At 41.9% G+C, this 20,704-nt stretch overlaps 1 protein-coding gene and 1 non-coding gene across 12 annotated transcripts in view; both read left to right on the top strand.

Annotated features, from left to right (window-relative positions):
• Nucleotides 1-20,704, top strand: part of MYBPC1 (myosin binding protein C1) — a 194,854-nt gene that overhangs the window by 77,965 nt on the left and 96,185 nt on the right. For 9 of the 11 annotated variants that reach the window (XM_069764291.1, XM_069764289.1, XM_069764287.1 and 6 more), the window contains 6 exons: nucleotides 2,606-2,657; nucleotides 3,626-3,682; nucleotides 7,252-7,415; nucleotides 10,075-10,207; nucleotides 10,524-10,648; nucleotides 13,190-13,295. In XM_069764291.1, coding sequence (XP_069620392.1) covers nucleotides 2,606-2,657; nucleotides 3,626-3,682; nucleotides 7,252-7,415; nucleotides 10,075-10,207; nucleotides 10,524-10,648; nucleotides 13,190-13,295 — 637 coding nt within the window. The remainder of the gene's footprint in view (nucleotides 1-2,605; nucleotides 2,658-3,625; nucleotides 3,683-7,251; nucleotides 7,416-10,074; nucleotides 10,208-10,523; nucleotides 10,649-13,189; nucleotides 13,296-20,704) is intronic. The other 2 variants (XM_069764290.1, XM_069764282.1) reach the window with 1 other exon arrangement.
• On the top strand, nucleotides 11,586-11,775 carry LOC138678070 (U2 spliceosomal RNA). The gene has a single exon (XR_011321450.1). It is a non-coding gene; the product is annotated as a U2 spliceosomal RNA (small nuclear RNA).

Raw genomic sequence — 20,704 nt, 5'->3', positions numbered from 1 at the left:
GATTTTGTGGTCTCGTACATTCCTGGTACTAAGAATGTTAAGGCGGATGCCCTCTCTAGGAGTTTTTTTCCTGATTCCCCTGAAGTTCTTGAGCCGGTCGGCATTTTGAAGGAAGGGGTGATTCTTTCTGCCATCTCCCCTGATTTGCGACTGGTTCTTCAGGAATTTCAGGCTGATAAGCCTGACCGCTGTCCTGTGGGGAAACTGTTTGTTCCTGATAGATGAACTAGTAAAGTGATTTCTGAGGTTCATTGTTCTGTGTTGGCTGGCCATCCTGGGATTTTTGGTACCAGAGATTTGGTTAGTAGGTCCTTTTGGTGGCCTTCTTTGTCACGGGATGTGCGTTCTTTTGTGCAGTCCTGTGGGATTTGTGCGCGGGCTAAGCCTTGCTGTTCCCGCGCTAGTGGGTTGCTTTTACCATTGCCGGTCCCTGAGAGACCTTGGACGCATATTTCTATGGATTTTATTTCCGATCTTCCTGTTTCCCAAAGAATGTCGGTTATCTGGGTTGTCTGTGACCGATTTTCTAAGATGGTTCATTTGGTGCCTTTGCCTAAATTGCCTTCTTCTTCTGATTTGGTTCCGTTGTTTTTTCAGCATGTGGTACGTTTGCATGGTATTCCGGAGAATATTGTGTCCGACAGAGGTTCCCAGTTTGTTTCTAGGTTTTGGCGGGCCTTTTGTGCCAAGCTGGGCATTGATTTGTCTTTTTCTTCTGCATTTCATCCTCAGACAAATGGCCAGACTGAGCGAACTAATCAGACCTTGGAGACCTATTTGAGATGCTTTGTGTCTGCTGATCAGGATGATTGGGTGGCTTTTTTGCCATTGGCCGAGTTTGCCCTTAATAATCGGGCTAGTTCGGCTACTTTGGTTTCGCCTTTTTTTGTAATTTTGGTTTTCATCCTCGTTTTTCTTCTGGGCAGGTTGAGCCTTCTGACCTTCCTTGTGTGGATTCTGTGGTCGACAGGTTGCAGCAGATTTGGGCTTGTGTGGTGGACAATTTGGTGCTGTCTCAGGAGGAGGCTCAGCGTTTTGCTAATCGTAGTCGGTGTGTTGGTTCCCGGCTTCGGGTTGGTGATCTGGTTTGGTTATCTTCCCGTCATGTTCCTATGAAGGTCTCTTCCCCTAAGTTTAAGCCTCGATTTATTGGTCCTTATAGGATTACTGAGATTATTAATCCGGTGTCCTTTCGCCTGGCGCTTCCGGCCTCTTTTGCTATTCATAATGTCTTCCATAGATCTTTGTTGCGGAAATATGTGGAGCCCGTTGTTCCCTCTGTTGATCCTCCGGCCCCTGTGTTGGTCGATGGGGAGTTGGAATATGTTGTTGAGAAGATTTTGGATTCTCGTTTTTCGAGGCAAAAGCTTCAGTACCTTGTCAAGTGGAAGGGTTATGGCCAGGAGGATAATTCTTGGGTTTCTGCCTCTGAAGTCCATGCCGTTGATTTGGTTCGTGCCTTTCATCGGGCTCATCCTGATCGGCCTGGGGGCTCTGGTGAGGGTTCGGTGACCCCTCCTCAAGGGGGGGTACTGTTGTGAATTCAGTTTTTGGGCTCCCTCTGGTGGTTGTAGAGGGTAATGCAGTTGTGCTTGGACTGCAGGAGTGGACAGGTGTATCTACTAATTGCAAAACTGACTGGGGTATATAGCTTTGCAGGATCCTTTAGTCAGTGCCAGTTGTCCATTGTTTTTGAAGGATTCACTTCCCTGGTGGTCTCTCCAGTTTGCTGTGCTTTTCTACAAAGATAAGTCCTGGCTTTGTTTTTGCTGTCCACCTGCTGTGGACCTTTATAGTCTGTGCAATTTCTTGTTTTGTCTTGTCCAGCTTAGTCTGTGAGGGATTTTTTTTGCAGCCTAGCTATTTCTCTGGAGATGCAGATATACCTCCCATGTCATTAGTCAGATGTGGTGATTCGTATTTTCTGTGGTGGATATTTTCTAGTGTTTTTATACTGACCGCATAGTACTCTGTTCTATCCTTTCTTTTTAGCTAGTATGGCCTCCTATGCTAAAATCTGATTTCATATCTGCGTATGTTATTTCCCTCTCCTCTCACAGTCAATATTTGTGGGGGGCTATCTATCCTTTGGGGATTTTATCTGAGGCAAGATAGGTTTCCTGTTTCTGTCTTTAGGGGTAGTTAGATCTTAGGCTGTGCCGAGGGGTCTAGGGAGTGTTAGGTACCCCCCACGGCTACTTCTAGTTGCGCTGCTAGGTTCAGGGTTTGCGGTCAGTACAGGGACCACCTTCTCCAGAGTCAGTCTCATGCTGCTCCTAGGCCACCAGATCATAACACGAGCATAGTATTCGAGTACGCTGAAGATACTCTATTAGCACACGAGCAAGCTCGGATAACACCTTATTCGAGCATGTTCGCTCATCACTAGACATAATAGCTCAAAATCCTCTGCTAAGTCCTACGAATAGAAAGAGGAATAATCAGTCTAGGAAATAATTTTGGGTATGTAGTAACAATCTAAAAGTCAGCATGAGTTTTTGGGTTTCGTAAGAATTGATCGGCTCCACTCAACAGCCATGCTCACTAATGATTATATGATATTTAGCATTTCAGAGATACATAAGCTATTTTTTTTTCCACTTAGCTTCCTCTGATTCATCTCAAGCTTTGGACATCCGGTCTGCTTTCAAAAGAAGGTAAATTATTGTACTGGTCAGTTACGTCCTTAAAATTTAAAATGCTATATCCGAAAATAAGGGGTTGAGTAGATTGGGAAAAGTAAACTCTAGTTTCCCAAATGCATTCAGTTTCTGGACACAAGAAATATAAATAGATCTTATTTGCATGAAAGAAAAATCCAATCCTTATCAAATAATGCCTAAAAAGCCTAGAAAATAGTTATTGGAATATAAAAATAATTCTAAGAATAAATCGTGAAAGTCATCAGAAACAAACCACCAGAAAAAAAAACATTTCACCCACCTATGAGCTTTCTATACTATGGAGCCAACACTGCAGACACAATTTTAATGGCCTCTACCCTGTTGTGAATAAACTCAACAAAACTTAGAGTTGCTTTAAACACAAGTAAAGATGGAGTACAAATGCAATAAAAATGTATTTTCGTACTTTGCCTGCTTTTCTCCATATGTTCCTATCTGGTGTCAAATGAAAACTTTACAGTATGTTCTTTCCAGTCTTTTTTAATAGCATGTTGCACTGACAATGAAAAACTCAGGTTCAGCTCAAACTGTTGCTGTTTTTTTCATTGTTTTAGGTGACTTCCCCCCAATATTTGCACCACAAATGGGGAAGAAATATTTCTACATGCAAAATCTATGTAAATATTGTCTTGTGATAGTATCTGGAATAGCCACAATATAGAAGAGCTTATTTATGTAGAGCAAAGAGAAAACATGTTTTGCAACAGAGTTAGGATATTAGGTTTATCGATATCTTATCTAGAAAGCTAATATCTGTCTGTTTGCTATGGATTAAAACATGTCTTCTGCTTGCACTATTTCGATGAATAAGCCATATTGTGCTTGCCTTTCACAAGCAACAGAGATGGGGCACAACTTTTATGCTGACATCTCTGTGTGGTCATATGTTATTGTTGGGTGTTGTGATTGTTCCAATATTGATATCTTTATATTAATAACAGTGGTGAAGGACAAGAAGATGCAGGAGAACTTGACTTTAGTGGTCTCCTGAAACGTAGGTGAGGAACCAAGTCATGCAGTTCCCAGCGGCAGCTCTTACCTACCACCCATTACAATCCTTTCCTAATTCCCTTTCTAGAATGTAACTAAAGTTAATAAGGTGACACTATAAGGTTCCCGAGATGCATCTAAAATGCATGAAATTGCATGTGAAACTTAATGAACTCTCGTTAATCATTTCTGCGTATTAATACACACGTGTGTGCCTATAAATGTGTGTGCCTATAAATGAGTGTGCCTATAAATACACATGTGCATATACAGTGGGGCAAAAAAGTATTTAGCCAGTCAGCAATAGTGCAAGTTCCACCACTTAAAAAGATGAGAGGCGTCTGTAATTTACATCGTAGGTAGACCTCAACTATGGGAGACAAACTGAGAAAAAAAAATCCAGAAAATCACATTGTCTGTTTTTTTATAAAATTTTTTGCATATTATGGTGGAAAATAAGTATTTGGTCAGAAACAAACAATCAAGATTTCTGGCTCTCACAGACCTGTAACTTCTTCTTTAAGAGTCTCCTCTTTCCTCCACTCATTACCTGTAGTAATGACACCTGTTTAAACTTGTTATCAGTATAAAAAGACACCTGTGCACACCCTCAAACAGTCTGACTCCAAACTCCACTATGGTGAAGACCAAAGAGCTTTCAAAGGACACCAGAAACAAAATTGTAGCCCTGCACCAGGCTGGGAAGACTGAATCTGCAATAGCCAACCAGCTTGGAGTGAAGAAATCAACAGTGGGAGCAATAATTAGAAAATGGAAGACATACAAGACCACTGATAATCTCCCTCGATCTGGAGCTCCAAGCAAAATCCCACCCCGTGGGGTCAGAATGATCACAAGAACGGTGAGCAAAAATCCCAGAACCACGCGGGGGGACCTAGTGAATGAACTGCAGAGAGCTGGGACCAATGTAACAAGGCCTACCATAAGTAACACACTACGCCACCATGGACTCAGATCCTGCAGTGCCAGACGTGTCCCACTGCTTAAGCCAGTACATGTCCGGGCCCGTCTGAAGTTTGCTAGAGAGCATTTGGATGATCCAGAGGAGTTTTGGGAGAATGTCCTATGGTCTGATGAAACCAAACTGGAACTGTTTGGTAGAAACACAACTTGTCGTGTTTGGAGGAAAAAGAATACTGAGTTGCATCCATCAAACACCATACCCACTGTAAAGCATGGTGGTGGAAACATCATGCTTTGGGGCTGATTCTCTGCAAAGGGGCCAGGACGACTGATCCGGGTACATGAAAGAATGAATGGGGCCATGTATCGTGAGATTTTGAGTGCAAACCTCCTTCCATCAGCAAGGGCATTGAAGATGAAACGTGGCTGGGTCTTTCAACATGACAATGATCCAAAGCACACCGCCAGGGCAATGAAGGAGTGGCTTCGTAAGAAGCATTTCAAGGTCCTGGAGTGGCCTAGCCAGTCTCCAGATCTCAACCCTATAGAAAACCTTTGGAGGGAGTTGAAAGTCCGTGTTGCCAAGCAAAAAGCCAAAAACATCACTGCTCTAGAGGAGATCTGCATGGAGGAATGGGCCAACATACCAACAACAGTGTGTGGCAACCTTGTGAAGACTTACAGAAAACGTTTGACCTCTGTCATTGCCAACAAAGGATATATTACAAAGTATTGAGATGAAATTTTGTTTCTGACCAAATACTTATTTTCCACCATAATATGCAAATAAAATGTTAAAAAATCAGACAATGTGATTTTCTGGATTTTTTTTTCTCAGTTTGTCTCCCATAGTTGAGGTTCACCTATGATGTAAATTACAGACGCCTCTCATCTTTTTAAGTGGTGAAACTTGCACTATTGCTGACTGACTAAATACTTTTTTGCCCCACTGTAAATTCTACATTCAATTTAAGCTATGGACAGCAGCAGTAATACTGTACAGAAACTTACCTTAACTGATGTAGTAAAGGTAAAGGGTCAAGCACTGTTGTATCGCGCCTCCATGCAACCTTCAAATTGTACAGAACTGTAAAGCAACAGTCAAAGTCTATGAGACTCCACTGTTCCTCTGTATGGATCACATTTACAAAATCTCTATAATCTCATGGTTCATGAAAGTAACACATGGCAGCATATAGAGATCCATATTCCATTAGTTACTGTGTGATGGAGCTATTCTACCTTTGAGCCAAGGGGCGTAATTACAATAGATGTTGGGGTTGCAATCGCACCCTGGCATTGAAGCCTAGGGGGCCCAAAACCTCCCATTGGCCTACAAAAAAGACCAATGCTAATAAAGATTTGCAAGAATTGGGGGCCCTGTGGGAGCTTTTTCATTGGGGCCCATGAGGTTCAAGTTACACTATTGCTCTGAGGCATAACCACTAGCGGAACATACCTCTATAGTACAGTACCATTCAATACTATAAGAGCCATGTGATACTGACATTGAAATACAATGGCCCTGATTCATCATTGCCTCTGGGCCTGTTTTTGTCTAGGTTTCTGTGTTTTGTGCCTTTTTTTACTTGCACCCAATTCATTACTGTATTTGTGTCTTTTTTAAGCCCATTTTATATGTGCTTGCTTGTGTTTTTTTTGTTTTCTGCTTTGTGGATGGAGTCTACCGATCGTTTAGCTTGATTCCTCAATTGTGACTTTTTTTTTTAAAAAAAATTGCACAATTTTTTGCAACTTTTGTGTATTTTTGAGTGTCACATTTTTTGCAAACTTTTTTCTGACTTTTAGCGCCAATGTGAAAAAGTCACAAAAACATCTCAAGACGGGAAGAAAGCACTTTTTTTTTTATTATTATGTGCCAGCTTCGTGAATGGCGTGCATAATTTTGATGAATTTAGCTCCAAAAAGAACAACTAATACCGCAACACAAAAAAAGGAAAGTGACTTTAAAAAAAAATCCTCAAATGATGAATTGGGAGCAATGTGATTATTGTAAACCTAGACTTTAACTTACGATTGATAATCAGAGGCTCTCTAATATGTTGCACTGTACGAAAACTTTATCATATTAACAAATGAATTCAGTATATGTGATATGTCTATCTAGTTACATACTACTCTTTTAAATGTATGTTATTTCTTTAGATCTGCAATTAAAATGACACCAAGCAGACAATAAATTATAGATGGAGTTTTAGTTTATGAATTTTTTCCACATACCGTACATTAAATGATTGTTGTTTTTGTTCATATTGGGTAACAATTTATTTTAAACTTATTTATTTTCTATACTATTTTACTTAATATACCAAAATTAAGAAACAAAAAATGTGGATATTTTTTCGTTAAAGAGTTTTTTTATTAACATGATGTAAAAATATATTGGTTACTAAGGGTCCATTTAAACAGACCAACCAATGCAACGGCTGAACGGTAAACCTTTAAGAGTGCTCATTCACGATTATTTTTCTGTGTAAATGCAATTTTAATGAACAGGACAGGACACATCTGTGATGCCTCCAAATGCCAGCTGCTGCATTTTTTATACTGTTAATTGACAATAAACATCTTTTTCCCCCAATTTTGACATATCTCTCAACATGTTGCATGCACTTTTTATTCGTGATGTTAGAGAAGTTAAACCTGAAGAAGGTCCAGAGATAGATGTGTGGGAGATCCTGAAAAACGCAAGTCCCAATGAGTATGAGAAGATTGCTTTTCAGTATGGAATCACTGATCTAAGGGGCATGCTGAAGAGACTGAAACGCATGCGACGGGAAGAGAAGAAGAGTGCAGGTAACCTGAATAGTTTCTACAGGAATTACTAATAATGTGATAAGGATTGTGTAAAATGTTTAGGAGCCTGATAAACAAAGTAGCATACAATAATTAACTATGATTGCACCTGGGTTTTTTTTATCACCACTTGCTAAGCTACACTTGGCTTAAAGGGAATCTGTCAGCAGGTTTTTGCTAATAATCTGAAAACAAGGTCATGTAGGGCCTGATTTCAGGGATGTGTCACTTCCTCAGCAGCTTGAGAAACCAAAAAACACCAAGCGCACAACTAGTACTGCATTTTACTATTGCCCGCTCCATGCTCATTGGCGCCTCTTGCCACACTGCGCCTGCGCACTGTTATTGCCAGGCTCTCTCTCTGCTCTGCAGGGAGGTACGTCTGTTCTATATGCCGCATGTGCAATGGTGAACACAGCTTATTGCCGTCCACTCCATGCTCCTGCTCACCTGATCTTCATCAGGTCTGTATCATTAGTTGCTATATTAACAGGACTTGGTATCCACACCACATCTTCCCCTGACGAAGCCCTATTCAGAGGGCGATACGCGTGGGGTCGCGTTGCCTTGGTTCCGGTGTGCCTGCACATGGGGATTTTGTCCTCTGTTACTCCTCTGGATAATACTGCACCTCTTGGCTCTATTATGAGTTATTTAACCCGCTAATCGTACTGGGCACTGTCTTACTGCCTATATCTTGTTTGGGGTTTTTCCCCCATGCGTCCGTTATGAGTGATCGCTTGTAGGTCACTATGTTATTGTGCAGTTAGCTACTGTTTTCCGCTCTTTTGCATGCACTTTTCCATCAGTTTGGTGGCTCAGGGCAGTCAGTATTTGTGTCCAGGTTTTGGGTATGTCCCCATTTTGACCTCATGAGCCAGGGGATAGGTTTTCCCTTTACATTGTTTTGCAGGCATATGATTGTGTACTATAACACTATATGTTTATAATAACGGAGGGACCAAGTTGTTTATATGCATTGTTTTTAATTATGTTTTAAATTTTCTTTGTGTGGTTTGCCAATAAAATTCTTGTTACTTTATATGAGTTATTGTTGTTTCATATGTCCGTGGTGTGCATATATATATAGTGGCTCCTTTTTCTCTTTTTTTCCACTTCCTCAGCAGCTCTCTGTAGTTTCAATACAATCAGTGTTTTATCAGCTGGAGATTATCACTGCAGGACTAGGTGTCCTGTGCAGGCCAGTCCAGCTAATCTGTGTAACAACACCCCAACCACTGATTGGCAGTTTACTGACCATGCACAGTGTACATAGGAAGCTGCCAATCAGTGGTGTGGGACGGGTTACACAGGGCTCAACATTCTTACCAATGATACATCTACAAGAGAGAAAATAGGGATTTTATCAAAACTGCACCAAGCAGTCCAGTAAGTGACATCGCTGGAAACAGGCTTTCTGCCCCTACATCATAGTGATCCCACATTACATAGCAAAAACCTGCTGAGAGGTTACATTTTATTTGCAAAGTCACATTTATTTACCTGTGTAACGAAAGAGAAGCAAGCACCACAGAAGGGCTCTCATACTCACACGAAGCCTTACTGACAAACAAACTTTATACATTAATTTGGCATTTTTAGTTTTTAGTTCACAACAATTCTATGCTTGCTTATAATTTTATGCATATTGTATATCTGGAGTTATTTGGGACAGGACCTCACTTAAATGGGATATCCGGGACTTTAAAAAAAAGACATGTAGTTGCTAACAGAGGAAACTACCTACCTGTTGTACTGCTTGTGTCATGCTGATTGACAGTCAACTTGCCCAAATTAGGCAGTGGAAACCGGCTGTCAATCAGCATGACATCAGTAGTCCTGCCCTGTCTACAAGAAGAGAAACTGCTGATCTGTTGACAGGGAGTAGCTCAATCTCTGGCAGGAGCGGTCAATAACAACTGTATGTATTCTTCAGTGGTTGTGTAGTAAAGAGTCAAAGGGCTTGGAGTTCTATATGAACCTTTCAGTTCATCTATCCCATATCTATCTATCTATCTATCTATCTATCTATCTATCTATCTATCTATCTACCCCATATCTATCTATCTATCTATCCCATATCTATCTATCCCATATCTATCTCTATTTATCTATCCCATATCTATCTATCTATCTATCTATCTATCTATCTATCTATCTATCTATCTATCTATCTATCTATCTACCCCATATCTATCTATCTATCTATCTATCTATCTATCTATCTATCAATCTATCTACCCCATATCTATCTATCTATCTATCTATCTATCTATCTATCTATCTATCTATCTATCTATCTATCCCATATCTATCTATCTATCCCATATCTATCTATCCCATATCTATCTCTATTTATCTATCCCATATCTATCTATCTATCCCATATCTATCTATCTATCTATCTATCTATCCCATATCTTTCTATCTAACTATCTATCTATTTATCTATCGTTCACGCTGTCTTCTGTCTATCTGTCTCACATTTATCTGTTTTAAATTCTTTAAATGTGCTAGACTCTTGATACATCAATTTCAAGTCCATTAATTTTATTTCACAAAATCCATGTTTTCTGTCTTATTTCAGTATATAATAGAGTATATGTGTACTGACAAAATATTTTATTTTGTTTTCTATTGATTTATTCTGTGCCTTAAGCATTTTCCAAGATATTAGACCCTGCTTATCAGATTGACAAAGGAGGACGAGTGAGGTTTGTTGTTGAACTCGCTGATCCAACAGTTGAACTCAAGTGGTATAAAAATGGTCAGGAAATCCGTCCAAGTGCCAAGTAAGTAGAGATTTTAATTTCATAAAGAAAGAAACTCATTATATTTTATGGTGATGTTGGATGTACACAATGATTCTGATAGAACAAGAGAAGCTTCAAGCAATAGAATAAACATTTACCGTAATTTATCCATTGCACATAATGGCAGATAAAATGGATGAATTCATGATTATGATTGTGGCATTTATTGTTTAGGACCCTGCTACAAAACAAACAAATGCGCTTTTAATTCCAAGTTGCCATATAAACTCTGATATCTTTTATAATTGCATTCATATTTAATTTCATATAAATTATCACAAAATGTTTCTTTCAGATACATATTTGAGCATAAGGGAAATCAAAGGATATTATTTATCAACAACTGCACATTAGCTGATGATGCGGCTTACCAAGTGTGTGCCGGAGATGAGAAGTGCTCTACTGAGCTGTTTGTCAGAGGTACGTTCTGATCTAATATCTTAAGGCCGGTTCTCATCAAAAGTCATAAAAAGTCAGTGGCTAGGTTTTTATATTCAATCACTGTAATTTAAAAAATGAAATTAGAATCTATTTTTGTCACTTGTAATGATAATAATACAATGAGAATCTATTTTTGTCACTTGTAATGATAATAATACAATAAAATAATACTCTTGTAGCTGAAATAATGCAAACTTCCAAATGGGATCCATCTGAAATAGATGCCGGGAAAGGAAGTTGTTCGGCTTTCTCCAGAGTCACAACAAAACGGAAGCAAGGATAAAATGTAGGTTTATTTGTCTGCGAGGTTGCAGAGTCCACCGACTCCTTCCTCAGGACCACCATGCAGTCTGTGGACTGTGAAACGCGTGGACAGGTTATGTATGGTTGTCCTGAGGAAGGAGTCGCTGGACTCTGAAACACGCAGACAAATAAACCTACCGGTACATTTTATCCTTACTTCCGGTTTGTTGTGGCTCCAGAGAGAACAGAACAACTCTCCCGGCATCTATTTCTGACAAATCTCCAGGAAACTGCAGCATCTGGATTCCAAGCTTTATTGGTGTTGTGTCTCACACAACCGTATTAGGTGAGCAGTTCTAATTCTTCTCTACCAATTATTTACATTAGACAAGATCCTTTTACGGTCTTGCATTTTTTCGTAGCTCATCTGGGTCCATGGTAGCAATGAATAATACTTAGCATTAATTAAATCAAACAATTAGATAAGACAGATGGGAAATAAGCAGATATAGTATAAGATTCCCTGTTAGGTGTTCATGTTTTACAAAATATTAGTTACATATTAGGTACAGAAGTGTAAAATAATTTGTATGAAAGGTCCATAATGTATTGCTGCCTTGCTTTGCTCTCCATGGAAGAATCCAGAGATAACTGACTTCACTAACTGATTGTTATTGTTTTTGGCCTTTTGGCTAAAATCAAGTGTAGTATCTATTCTTAATAGTTTTTTAAATGGGCCAAGCAGATACTGTTCTTGGCCTTAAGACCTCTTTCACACTTCCGTCTTTTCAGATCCGTCGCAATGCCTCGTTTTGGAAAAAAATGGATCCTGCAAATGTGCCCGCAGGATCCGTTTTTTTCCCCATAGACTTGTATGGCCACACGTCACATCCGTCGTGCGATGGATCCATCGTGTTTTCGCAGACCGTCGTCTGGAAAAAACTTTCAATGTAACGTTTTTTGTCTGCGTCGGGAAAACGTGTAGCAACGGATCCTGCGGCATATGTCATTGAATAGAATGGAAGTCTATGGACGCAGGATCCGTCGCACACTGGAATCCAGCGACGGATACCATTTTTCCCCTCTGAGCATGCCCGGAAGGATTTTCAGATCTGGAAAAAGTCTCTCTTTCTCTCTCTCTTTCTCTCTCTCTCTCTCGTCCCCAGATACTTCAATTCTGGAAATTTTTCCATTGACAAATACAAACGACGCATCCGTCATTTCACAGGATTCGTCACACACGTTTTTACTATTTTCATGGCGTCCGTCGATACGTCATTTCACTGCACAACGACGGAAACCAGAAAACAGAAGTGTGAAAGTAGTCTTATAGCTAGACCAAAACTGTAGAAAAAAGACCTGGACCACACTTATAAATATATATTGAACTCCTATGTAACAGAACGCAAAGTTTTTAGGCCAAAATGAGCAATTGTAAACGTACAAAGTGCCAGATAATATGATTGTAGTACTGTATATTAAGATGATAAAAACTGTGATGGGAGGAGAAGGAGTGCTTCTTTAATAACTATGTTGCACTTTCACTCAATTAGGCTCATTTATCTATATTTCTGCCTTGTATTCTGGCTAAACTGTAGGGCCTAAGCTCCAGTAAAAGTAGATCACTGATCCTCAGCCCTCACAGGGTCTTCTGACTTGAAGAATTGGGGTACATCTTGTCCGCCTTTTGGAGAGGGCTTGCAACGGACCACCTCCAGAGTGAGCACTTTTATGTGCAGCGTCAGGAAAGCATTATCTCATGTAACTGTAGAACAGACCACTGCAGTCCGAATATATCGGTGCTGACTAGAAGAAAAGGTTGTACCCTGAAGGAAATAACTGCAAGGCAACGACACTAAATAAACATTTACATAAATCTAATCACATCAACTTTTCTTTTACAATTCTCTGTGTATGTCCTAATGTTATGTAAAGACTTCCACTTTCAGTACTGTCTATTCACCTAGCTGTTAGATAAATCTCATAGCAGAGGCACTCGTGCTTGTAAAGCCACGTTCCCACTAGCAGTATTTGGTCAGTATTTTACCTCAGGATGTGTAAGCCAAAACCAGGAGTGGGTGATAAATACAGAAGTGGTGAAGTGTTTCGATTATACTGTTGCTTTGACTGTTCCATTCCTGATTTTGGCTTACACATACTGAGGTAAAATACTGACCAAATACTGCTAGTGTGAACATGGCCTTAAGATATGTTTCAAGCTGTTAAAGATTGACAAGTATTGTCTGGTTTTAAAGTAAAATCTTGTTTCTTTGGCAGAGCCGCCAGTGCTGGTTACAAAAGAACTGGAAAATATTAGCACATACTGTGGAGAGAGAGTGGAAATGGAGTGTGAAGTATCTGACGAAGATGCAAATGTAAAATGGTAATGTTTATGTCAACCACATTAAACATGTACAATGGCACTTAGAATTGTTTTTAACCCCTTCATGACCCAGCCTATTTTGACCTTAAAGACCTTGCCGTTTTTTGCAATTCTGACCAGTGTCCCTTCATGAGGTAATAACTCAGGAACGCTTCAATGGATCCTAGCGGTTCTGAGATTGTTTTTTCGTGACATATTGGGCTTCATGATAGTGGTAAATTTAGGTCAATAAATTCTGTGTTTATTTGTGATAAAAACGGAAATTTGGCGAAAATTTTGAAAATTTCGCAATTTTCACATTTTGAATTTTTATTCTGTTAAACCAGAGAGTTATGTGACACAAAATAGTTAATAAATAACATTTCCCACACGTCTACTTTACATCAGCACAATTTTGGAAACAAAATTTTTTTTTGCTAGGAAGTTATAAGGGTTAAAATTTGACCAGCGATTTCTCATTTTTACAACGAAATTTACAAAACCATTTTTTTTAGGGACCACCTCACATTTGAAGTCAGTTTGAGGGGTCTATATGGCTGAAAATACCCAAAAGTGACAACATTCTAAAAACTGCACCCCTCAAGGTGCACAAAACCACATTCAAGAAGTTTATTAACCCTTCAGGTGCTTCACAGCAGCAGAAGCAACATGGAAGGAAAAAATGAACATTTAACTTTTTAGTCACAAAAATGATTTTTCAGCAACAATTTTTTTATTTTCCCAATGGTAAAAGGAGAAACTGAACCACGTAAGTTGTTGTCCAATTTGTCCTGAGTATGCTGATACCTCATATGTGGGGGTAAACCACTGTTTGGGCGCACGGCAGGGCTTGGAAGGGAAGGAGCGCCATTTGACTTTTTGAATGAAAAATTGGCTGCACTCTTTAGCGGACACCATGTCACATTTGGAGAGCCCCCGTGTGCCTAACAATTGGAGCTCCCCCACAAGTGACCCCATTTTGGAAACTAGACGCCCCAAGGAACTTATCTAGATGCATAGTGAGCCCTTTAAACCCCCAGGTGCTTCACAAATTGATCCGTAAAAATGAAAAAGTACTTTTTTTTCACAAAAAAATTCTTTTAGCCTCAATTTTTTCATTTTCACATGGACAACAGGATAAAATGGATCCTAAAATTTGTTTGGCAATTTCTCCTGAGTACACCGATACTTCACATGTGGGGGTAAACCACTGTTTGGGCACATGGTAAGGCTCGGAAGGGAAGGAGCGCCATTTGACTTTTTGAATGAAAAATTATCTCCATCGTTAGCGGACACCATGTCGCGTTTGGAGAGACCCTGTGTGCTTAAACATTGGAGCTCCCCCACAAGTGACCCCATTTTGGAAACTGGACCCCCCAAGGAACTTATCTAGATGCCTAGTGAGCACTTTAAACCCTCAGGTGCTTCACAAATTGATCCGTAAAAATGAAAAAGTACTTTTTTTTCACAAAAAATTTATTTTCGCCTCAATTTTTTCATTTTCACATGGGCAATAGGATAAAATGGATCCTAAAATTTGTTGAGCAATTTCTCCCGAGTAAGCCGATACCTCATATGTGGGGGTAAACCACTGTTTGGGCACACGGCAGGGCTCGGAAGGGAAGGCGCGCCTTTTAACTTTTTGAATGGAAAATTAGCTCCAATTGTTAGCGGACACCATGTCGCATTTGGAGAGCCCCTGTGTGCCTATGCAATGGAGCTCCCCCACAAGTGACCCCATTTTGGAAACTAGACCCCCAAGGAACTTATCTAGATGCATACTGAGCACTTTAAACCCCCAGGTGCTTCACAGAAGTTTATAATGCAGAGCCATGAAAATTAAAAATAATTTTTCTTTTCTCAAAAATGATTTTTTAGCCTGGAATTTCCTATTTTGCCAATGGTAATAGGAGAAATTGGACCACAAATGTTGTTGTCCAGTTTGTCCTGAGTATGCAGATACCCCATATGTGGGGGTAAACCACTGTTTGGGCGCACGGCAGGGCTCAGAAGGGAAGGCACGCCATTTGGCTTTTTAAATGGAAAATTATCTCCAATCATTAGCGGACACCATGTCGCGTTTGGAGAGCCCCTGTGTGCCTAAACATTGGAGATCCCCCACAAATTACCCCATTTTGGAAACTAGACCCCCAAAGGAACTAATCTAGATGTGTAGTGAGCACTTTGAACCCTCAAGTGCTTCACAGAAGTTTATAACGCAGAGCCATGAAAATAAAAAATAAAAATTATTTTCTCAAAAATGAATTTTATCCCGCAATTTTTTATTTTCCCAAGGGTAACAGGAGAAATTTGACCCCAAAAGTTGTTGTCCAGTTTCTCCTGAGTACGCTGATACCCCATATGTGGGGGTAAACCACTGTTTAGGCACATGCTGGGGCTCGGAAGTAAAGTAGTGACGTTTTGAAATGCAGACTTTGATGGAATGCTCTGTGGGCGTCACGTTGCGTTTGCAGAGCCCCTGATGTGGCTAAACAGTAGAAACCCCCCACAAGTGACCCCATTTTGGAAACTAGACCCCGAAAGGAACTTATCTAGATGTGAGGTGAGCACTTTGAACCCCCAAGTGCTTCACAGAAGTTCATAACACAGAGCAGTGAAAATAATAAATACGTTTTCTTTCCTCAAAAATAATTTTTTAGCCCAGAATTTTTTATTTTCCCAAGGGTTACAGGAGAAATTGGACCACAAAAGTTGTTGTCCAGTTTCTCCTGAGTACGCTGATGCCCCATGTGTGGGGGTAAACCACTGTTTGGGCACACGTGGGGGCTCAGAAGGGAAGTAGTGACTTTTGAAATGCAGACTTTGATGGAATGGTCTGCGGGCGTCACGTTGCGTTTGCAGAGCCCCTGGTGTGCCTAAACAGTAGAAACCCCCCACAAGTGACCCCATTTTGGAAACTAGACCCCCCAAGGAACTTATCTAGATATGTGGTGAGCACTTTGAACCCCCAAGTGCTTCACAGACGTTTACAACGCACAGCCGTGAAAATAAAAAATCATTTTTCTTTCCTCAAAAATGATGTTTTAGCAAGCAATTTTTTATTTTCTCAAGGGTAACAGGAGAAATTGGACCCCAGTAATTGTTGCGCAGTTTGTCCTGAGTATGCTGGTACCCCATATGTGGGGGTAAACCACTGTTTGGGCACACGTCGGGGTTCGGAAGTGAGGGAGCACCATTTGAATTTTTGAATACAAGATTGGCTGGAATCAATGGTGGCGCCATGTTGCGTTTGGAGACCCCCTGAAGTGCCTAAATAGTGGAAACCCCTCAATTCTACCTCCAACACTAACCCCCCCACACCCCTAACCCTAATCCCAACTGTAGCCGTAACCCTAATCACAATCCTAACCCCAACACACCCCTAACCACAACCCTAACCCCAACACACCCCTAACCCTAACCACAACCCTAATTCCAACCGAACCCTAAGGCTATGTGCCAACGTTGCGGATTCGTATGAGATTTTTCAGCATCATTTTTGAAAAATCCGCGGGTAAAAGGCACTGCGTTTTACCTGTGGATTTACCGCGGATTTCCAGTGTTTTTTGTGCGGATTTCACCTGTGGATTCCTATTGAGGAACAGGTGTAAAACGCTGCGGAATCCGCACAAAGAATTGGCATGCTGCGGAAAATACAACGCAGCGTTCCCGCGCGGTATTTTCTGCACCATGGGCACAGCGGATTTGGTTTTCCATATGCTTACATGGTACTGTAAACCTGATGGAACACTGCTGCGGATCCGCAGCCAAATCCGCACCGTGTGCACATAGCCTAATTCTAAAGGTATGTGCACACGCTGCGGAAAACGCTGCGGATCCGCAGCAGTTTCCCATGAGTTTACAGTTCAATGTGAACCTATGGGAACCAAAAATCGCTGTACACATGCTGCGGAAAAACTGCACGGAAACGCAGCGGTTTACATTCCGCAGCATGTCACTTCTTTCTGCGGATTCCGCAGCGGTTTTACAACTGCTCCAATAGAAAATCGCAGTTGTAAAACCGCAGTGAAATGCGCAGAAAAAACGTGGTAAATCTACGATAAATCGGCAGCGGTTTAGCACTGTGGATTTTTCAAATCCGCTGCGGAAAAATCCGCATAGGACCAGAATACGTGTGCACATACCGAAATCCTAACCCTAGCCCTAACCCTAGCCCTAACCCTACCCCTAACCCTAACCCTAACCCTAGCCCTAACCCTACCCCTACCCCTAACCCTACCCCTAACCCTACCCCTAACCCTAACCCTAGTTCTTACCCCAACCTTCGTGAAAAAAAAAAAATTCTTTATTTTTTTTATTGTCCCTATCTATGGGGGTGACAAAGGGGGGGGTCATTTACTATTTTTTTAATTTTGATCACTGAGATAGGTTATATCTCAGTGATCAAAATTCACTCTGGAACGAATCTGCCGGCCGGCAGATTCGGCGGGCGCACTGCACATGCGCCCGCCATTTTGGAAGATGGCGGCGCCCAGGAAAGAAGACGGACGGACCTCGGGCGGCCAGGTAAGTATAAGGGGGGGAGATCAGGGCACGGGGGGGGCGTCGGAGCACGGGGGTGTGGATCGGAGCATGGGGGGGGGTGGATCGGAACACGGGAGGGAGGATTGGAGCACGGGGGAGGATTGGAGCACGGGGTGAGGGATCGCTGTGCGGGGGGGTGGATCGGAGCACGGGGGGGGTCGCTGTGTGCGGGGGGGGATCGGAGTGCGGGGGGGTTTGATTGGAGCGCGGGGGGTGTGATTGGTGCACGGGGGAAGCGGACAGGAGGACGGGGGAGCGGAGCACAGGACGGAGGGGAGCGGACCACAGATCGGGGGGCTGGGGGGGCGATCGGAGGGGTGGGGTGGGTGCACATAAGTGTTTCCAGCCATGGCCGATGATATTGCAGCATCGGCCATGGCTGGATTGTAATATTTCACCAGTTTTTTAGGTGAAATATTACAAATCGCTCTGATTGGCAGTTTCACTTTCAACAGCCAATCAGAGCGATCGTAGCCACGAGGGGGTGAAGCCACCCCCCCTGGGCTAAACTACCACTCCCCCTGTCCCTGCAGATCGGGTGAAATGGGAGTTAACCCTTTCACCCGGCCTGCAGGGACGCGATCTTTCCATGACGCATATGCTGCGTCATGGGTCGGAATGGCACCGACTTTCATGACGCAGCGTATGCGTCAAAGGTCGGGAAGGGGTTAAGTTATTGTTTGTGGACATTTATAGTCATATCAGTGGTTCTATGTTAAAAAAAAACAGTTTGTGCTAAATGTGGGAAATGACAGTAAGCAGTGTTGCATAATGTAGTACTTTCTGCAGTGCCTTGCAAATACCCATTGAAGAACCTCCTAATTTTTTCAGAAGAGAATTGGAAAGTAATAACATTGTGTTTCTAAAAGAGTATGTAAAATATATGTGATATGGTATAGGTTTTTGAAATATTAAAGCCTATGGGACAGCATGTAATACTTAAAGTGGTTGTCCCGCAAACAAAGTAAAAATTTTTCCTGTGCTGATATAACAATAGTAGAAAGAACGCGGCAACACTCACCGGACCTGTGATCAAGTCTTGTCTTTATTAGAAAGCAGACACATTGTGGCGTACATTCTTTGCCCCCTGACGAAGGTTTTCTACCGAAACGCGCGTTGGGGCGGAGACGCGTGCCAGGAGTGTCCAGTCGGATTGCGGTGGGTAATCATTTATTATGCGCTTTGTTCTCCTTGCACTGTTCTCTGTGGCGCTGTGCCTGTGTTCTATCATGTAGCTACCGATCATTAGACTCTCGCAGGCGGCAGCGCCCAGCACTTATACTGGAGTCTATTAGACGATGTGTGTGAGCCGATTACTCTGTGCGGCTAATATTTAGGTCACACCGTCCGTATACCCCACCAGTTTATATTAACTATCTGACCTCCTGTCACACGTCTCCTGCCATGATTGTGCAGCACTACTTTTAGACCCTTATCTGTATTTTATCGCTTTACACCTGTTGTTATTTTAATAATAAAGTTTATTGATGGTTTCTACAATCTGACTAAACATCATCTTTTTTCGGAGATATATATATGCTATATGATGATAGGTCATGCTATTGTCCTACTGCTTGGCACTAATTATCTATTAGTATCAATGTACCATGCAGTTTAATACTATAAGTGGGTATTTATTAGAAAGCATGTAGAACCATCTTCACGGCATGGGGGAGTGGACCCGTAGAAGCGCCGGTTTGGCGTGAAACGGCCGTCGTCCTTTCCCCGCTCACCTCCTTTGCTCCTCCACTCCCCCGTGCCGTGCAGATGGTTCTACATGCTTTCTAATAAAGACAAGACTTGATCACAGGTCCGGTGAGTGTTGCCGCGTTCTTTCTACTATTGTTAAATGGTATGTTCCTGTTTTTCTACGCGAGCACCTCCCGAGATTGTCAGTGTTCCATTATTAAGGACTGAGTGTGTACCGAACCTCGCTTCAGGCTGTGCTGCTGCATTTTTCCTTTTTCCTATGCTGAGATAACCTTATAAATGTGCCCCTGCTGTGTACTGTGTAATGGGTGCGTCTTACCATACAGATATATGGTCTGAAGATACCATTTCTCCTGGGCAGGGGAGGAAGCAAGAGAGAGTACACAGATATAACAACATGGGATCACAGCTCACAGCGCCACTTGAAGTGGGGCACAGGGCCAGTTTGCTGTGGGCCAGAGCTGAGTTCTGGTTGCCCAGAAACCCCTCTTCTAAACAGTAGTCAGTCATGAGTGTGTGGTGCGGTGGAGTTGGTTCTTTAGTCACTGTTCCTTCAGGAGTACCTTCTACCTCCCTGTCCATGAGATAGAGTTCGTCTGTAGCTTTAGACAAGACAGGAGACCTTGGTGTCGGGTAAACAGCTACAGCTTTGCTGTGCAATTCGGTTACACATGGCTGCTGCATACAGAATAAGACATTGTCCCATTTTAGTAAAGTTTCCTGGCCTGTCAGTCTTTGGTTCCTTTCTGCCTGACTTGTCCCTAGCCCAACTGTCCTAGCTGGCCCTAGAAACTTTTCTCCTGGCATAATCCTTTCCTTTTCCTGCAACTCAGCTGACATCTTCCTCACAGAGGGGACAGGAGTATGGCTCTCAATACTGGGCAGCACGGTGGCTCGGTGGTTAGCACTGCAGCACTGGGGTCCTGGGTTCCAATCCCACCAAGGACAACATCTGCAAGGAGTTTGTATGTTCTCCCCGTGTTTGCGTGGGATTCCTCTGGGTTCTCTGGTTTCCTCCCACACTCCGAAGACATACTGGAATTTAGATTTTGAGCCCCATCAGGGACAGTGATGATAATATGTGCAAACTGCAAAGCGCTGCGGAATATGTTAGCGCTATATAAATAAAGAGATTATTATTAATACTTCTGGACCTTAAGCCCAAGATTGTACTG

This window comes from Ranitomeya imitator, chromosome 4 (assembly GCF_032444005.1).
Source record: "Ranitomeya imitator isolate aRanImi1 chromosome 4, aRanImi1.pri, whole genome shotgun sequence".
NCBI lineage: Eukaryota > Metazoa > Chordata > Amphibia > Anura > Dendrobatidae > Ranitomeya > Ranitomeya imitator.
Note: the sequence above shows the minus strand (reverse complement) of the source record. Positions and strands in the feature narration are given on the sequence as shown.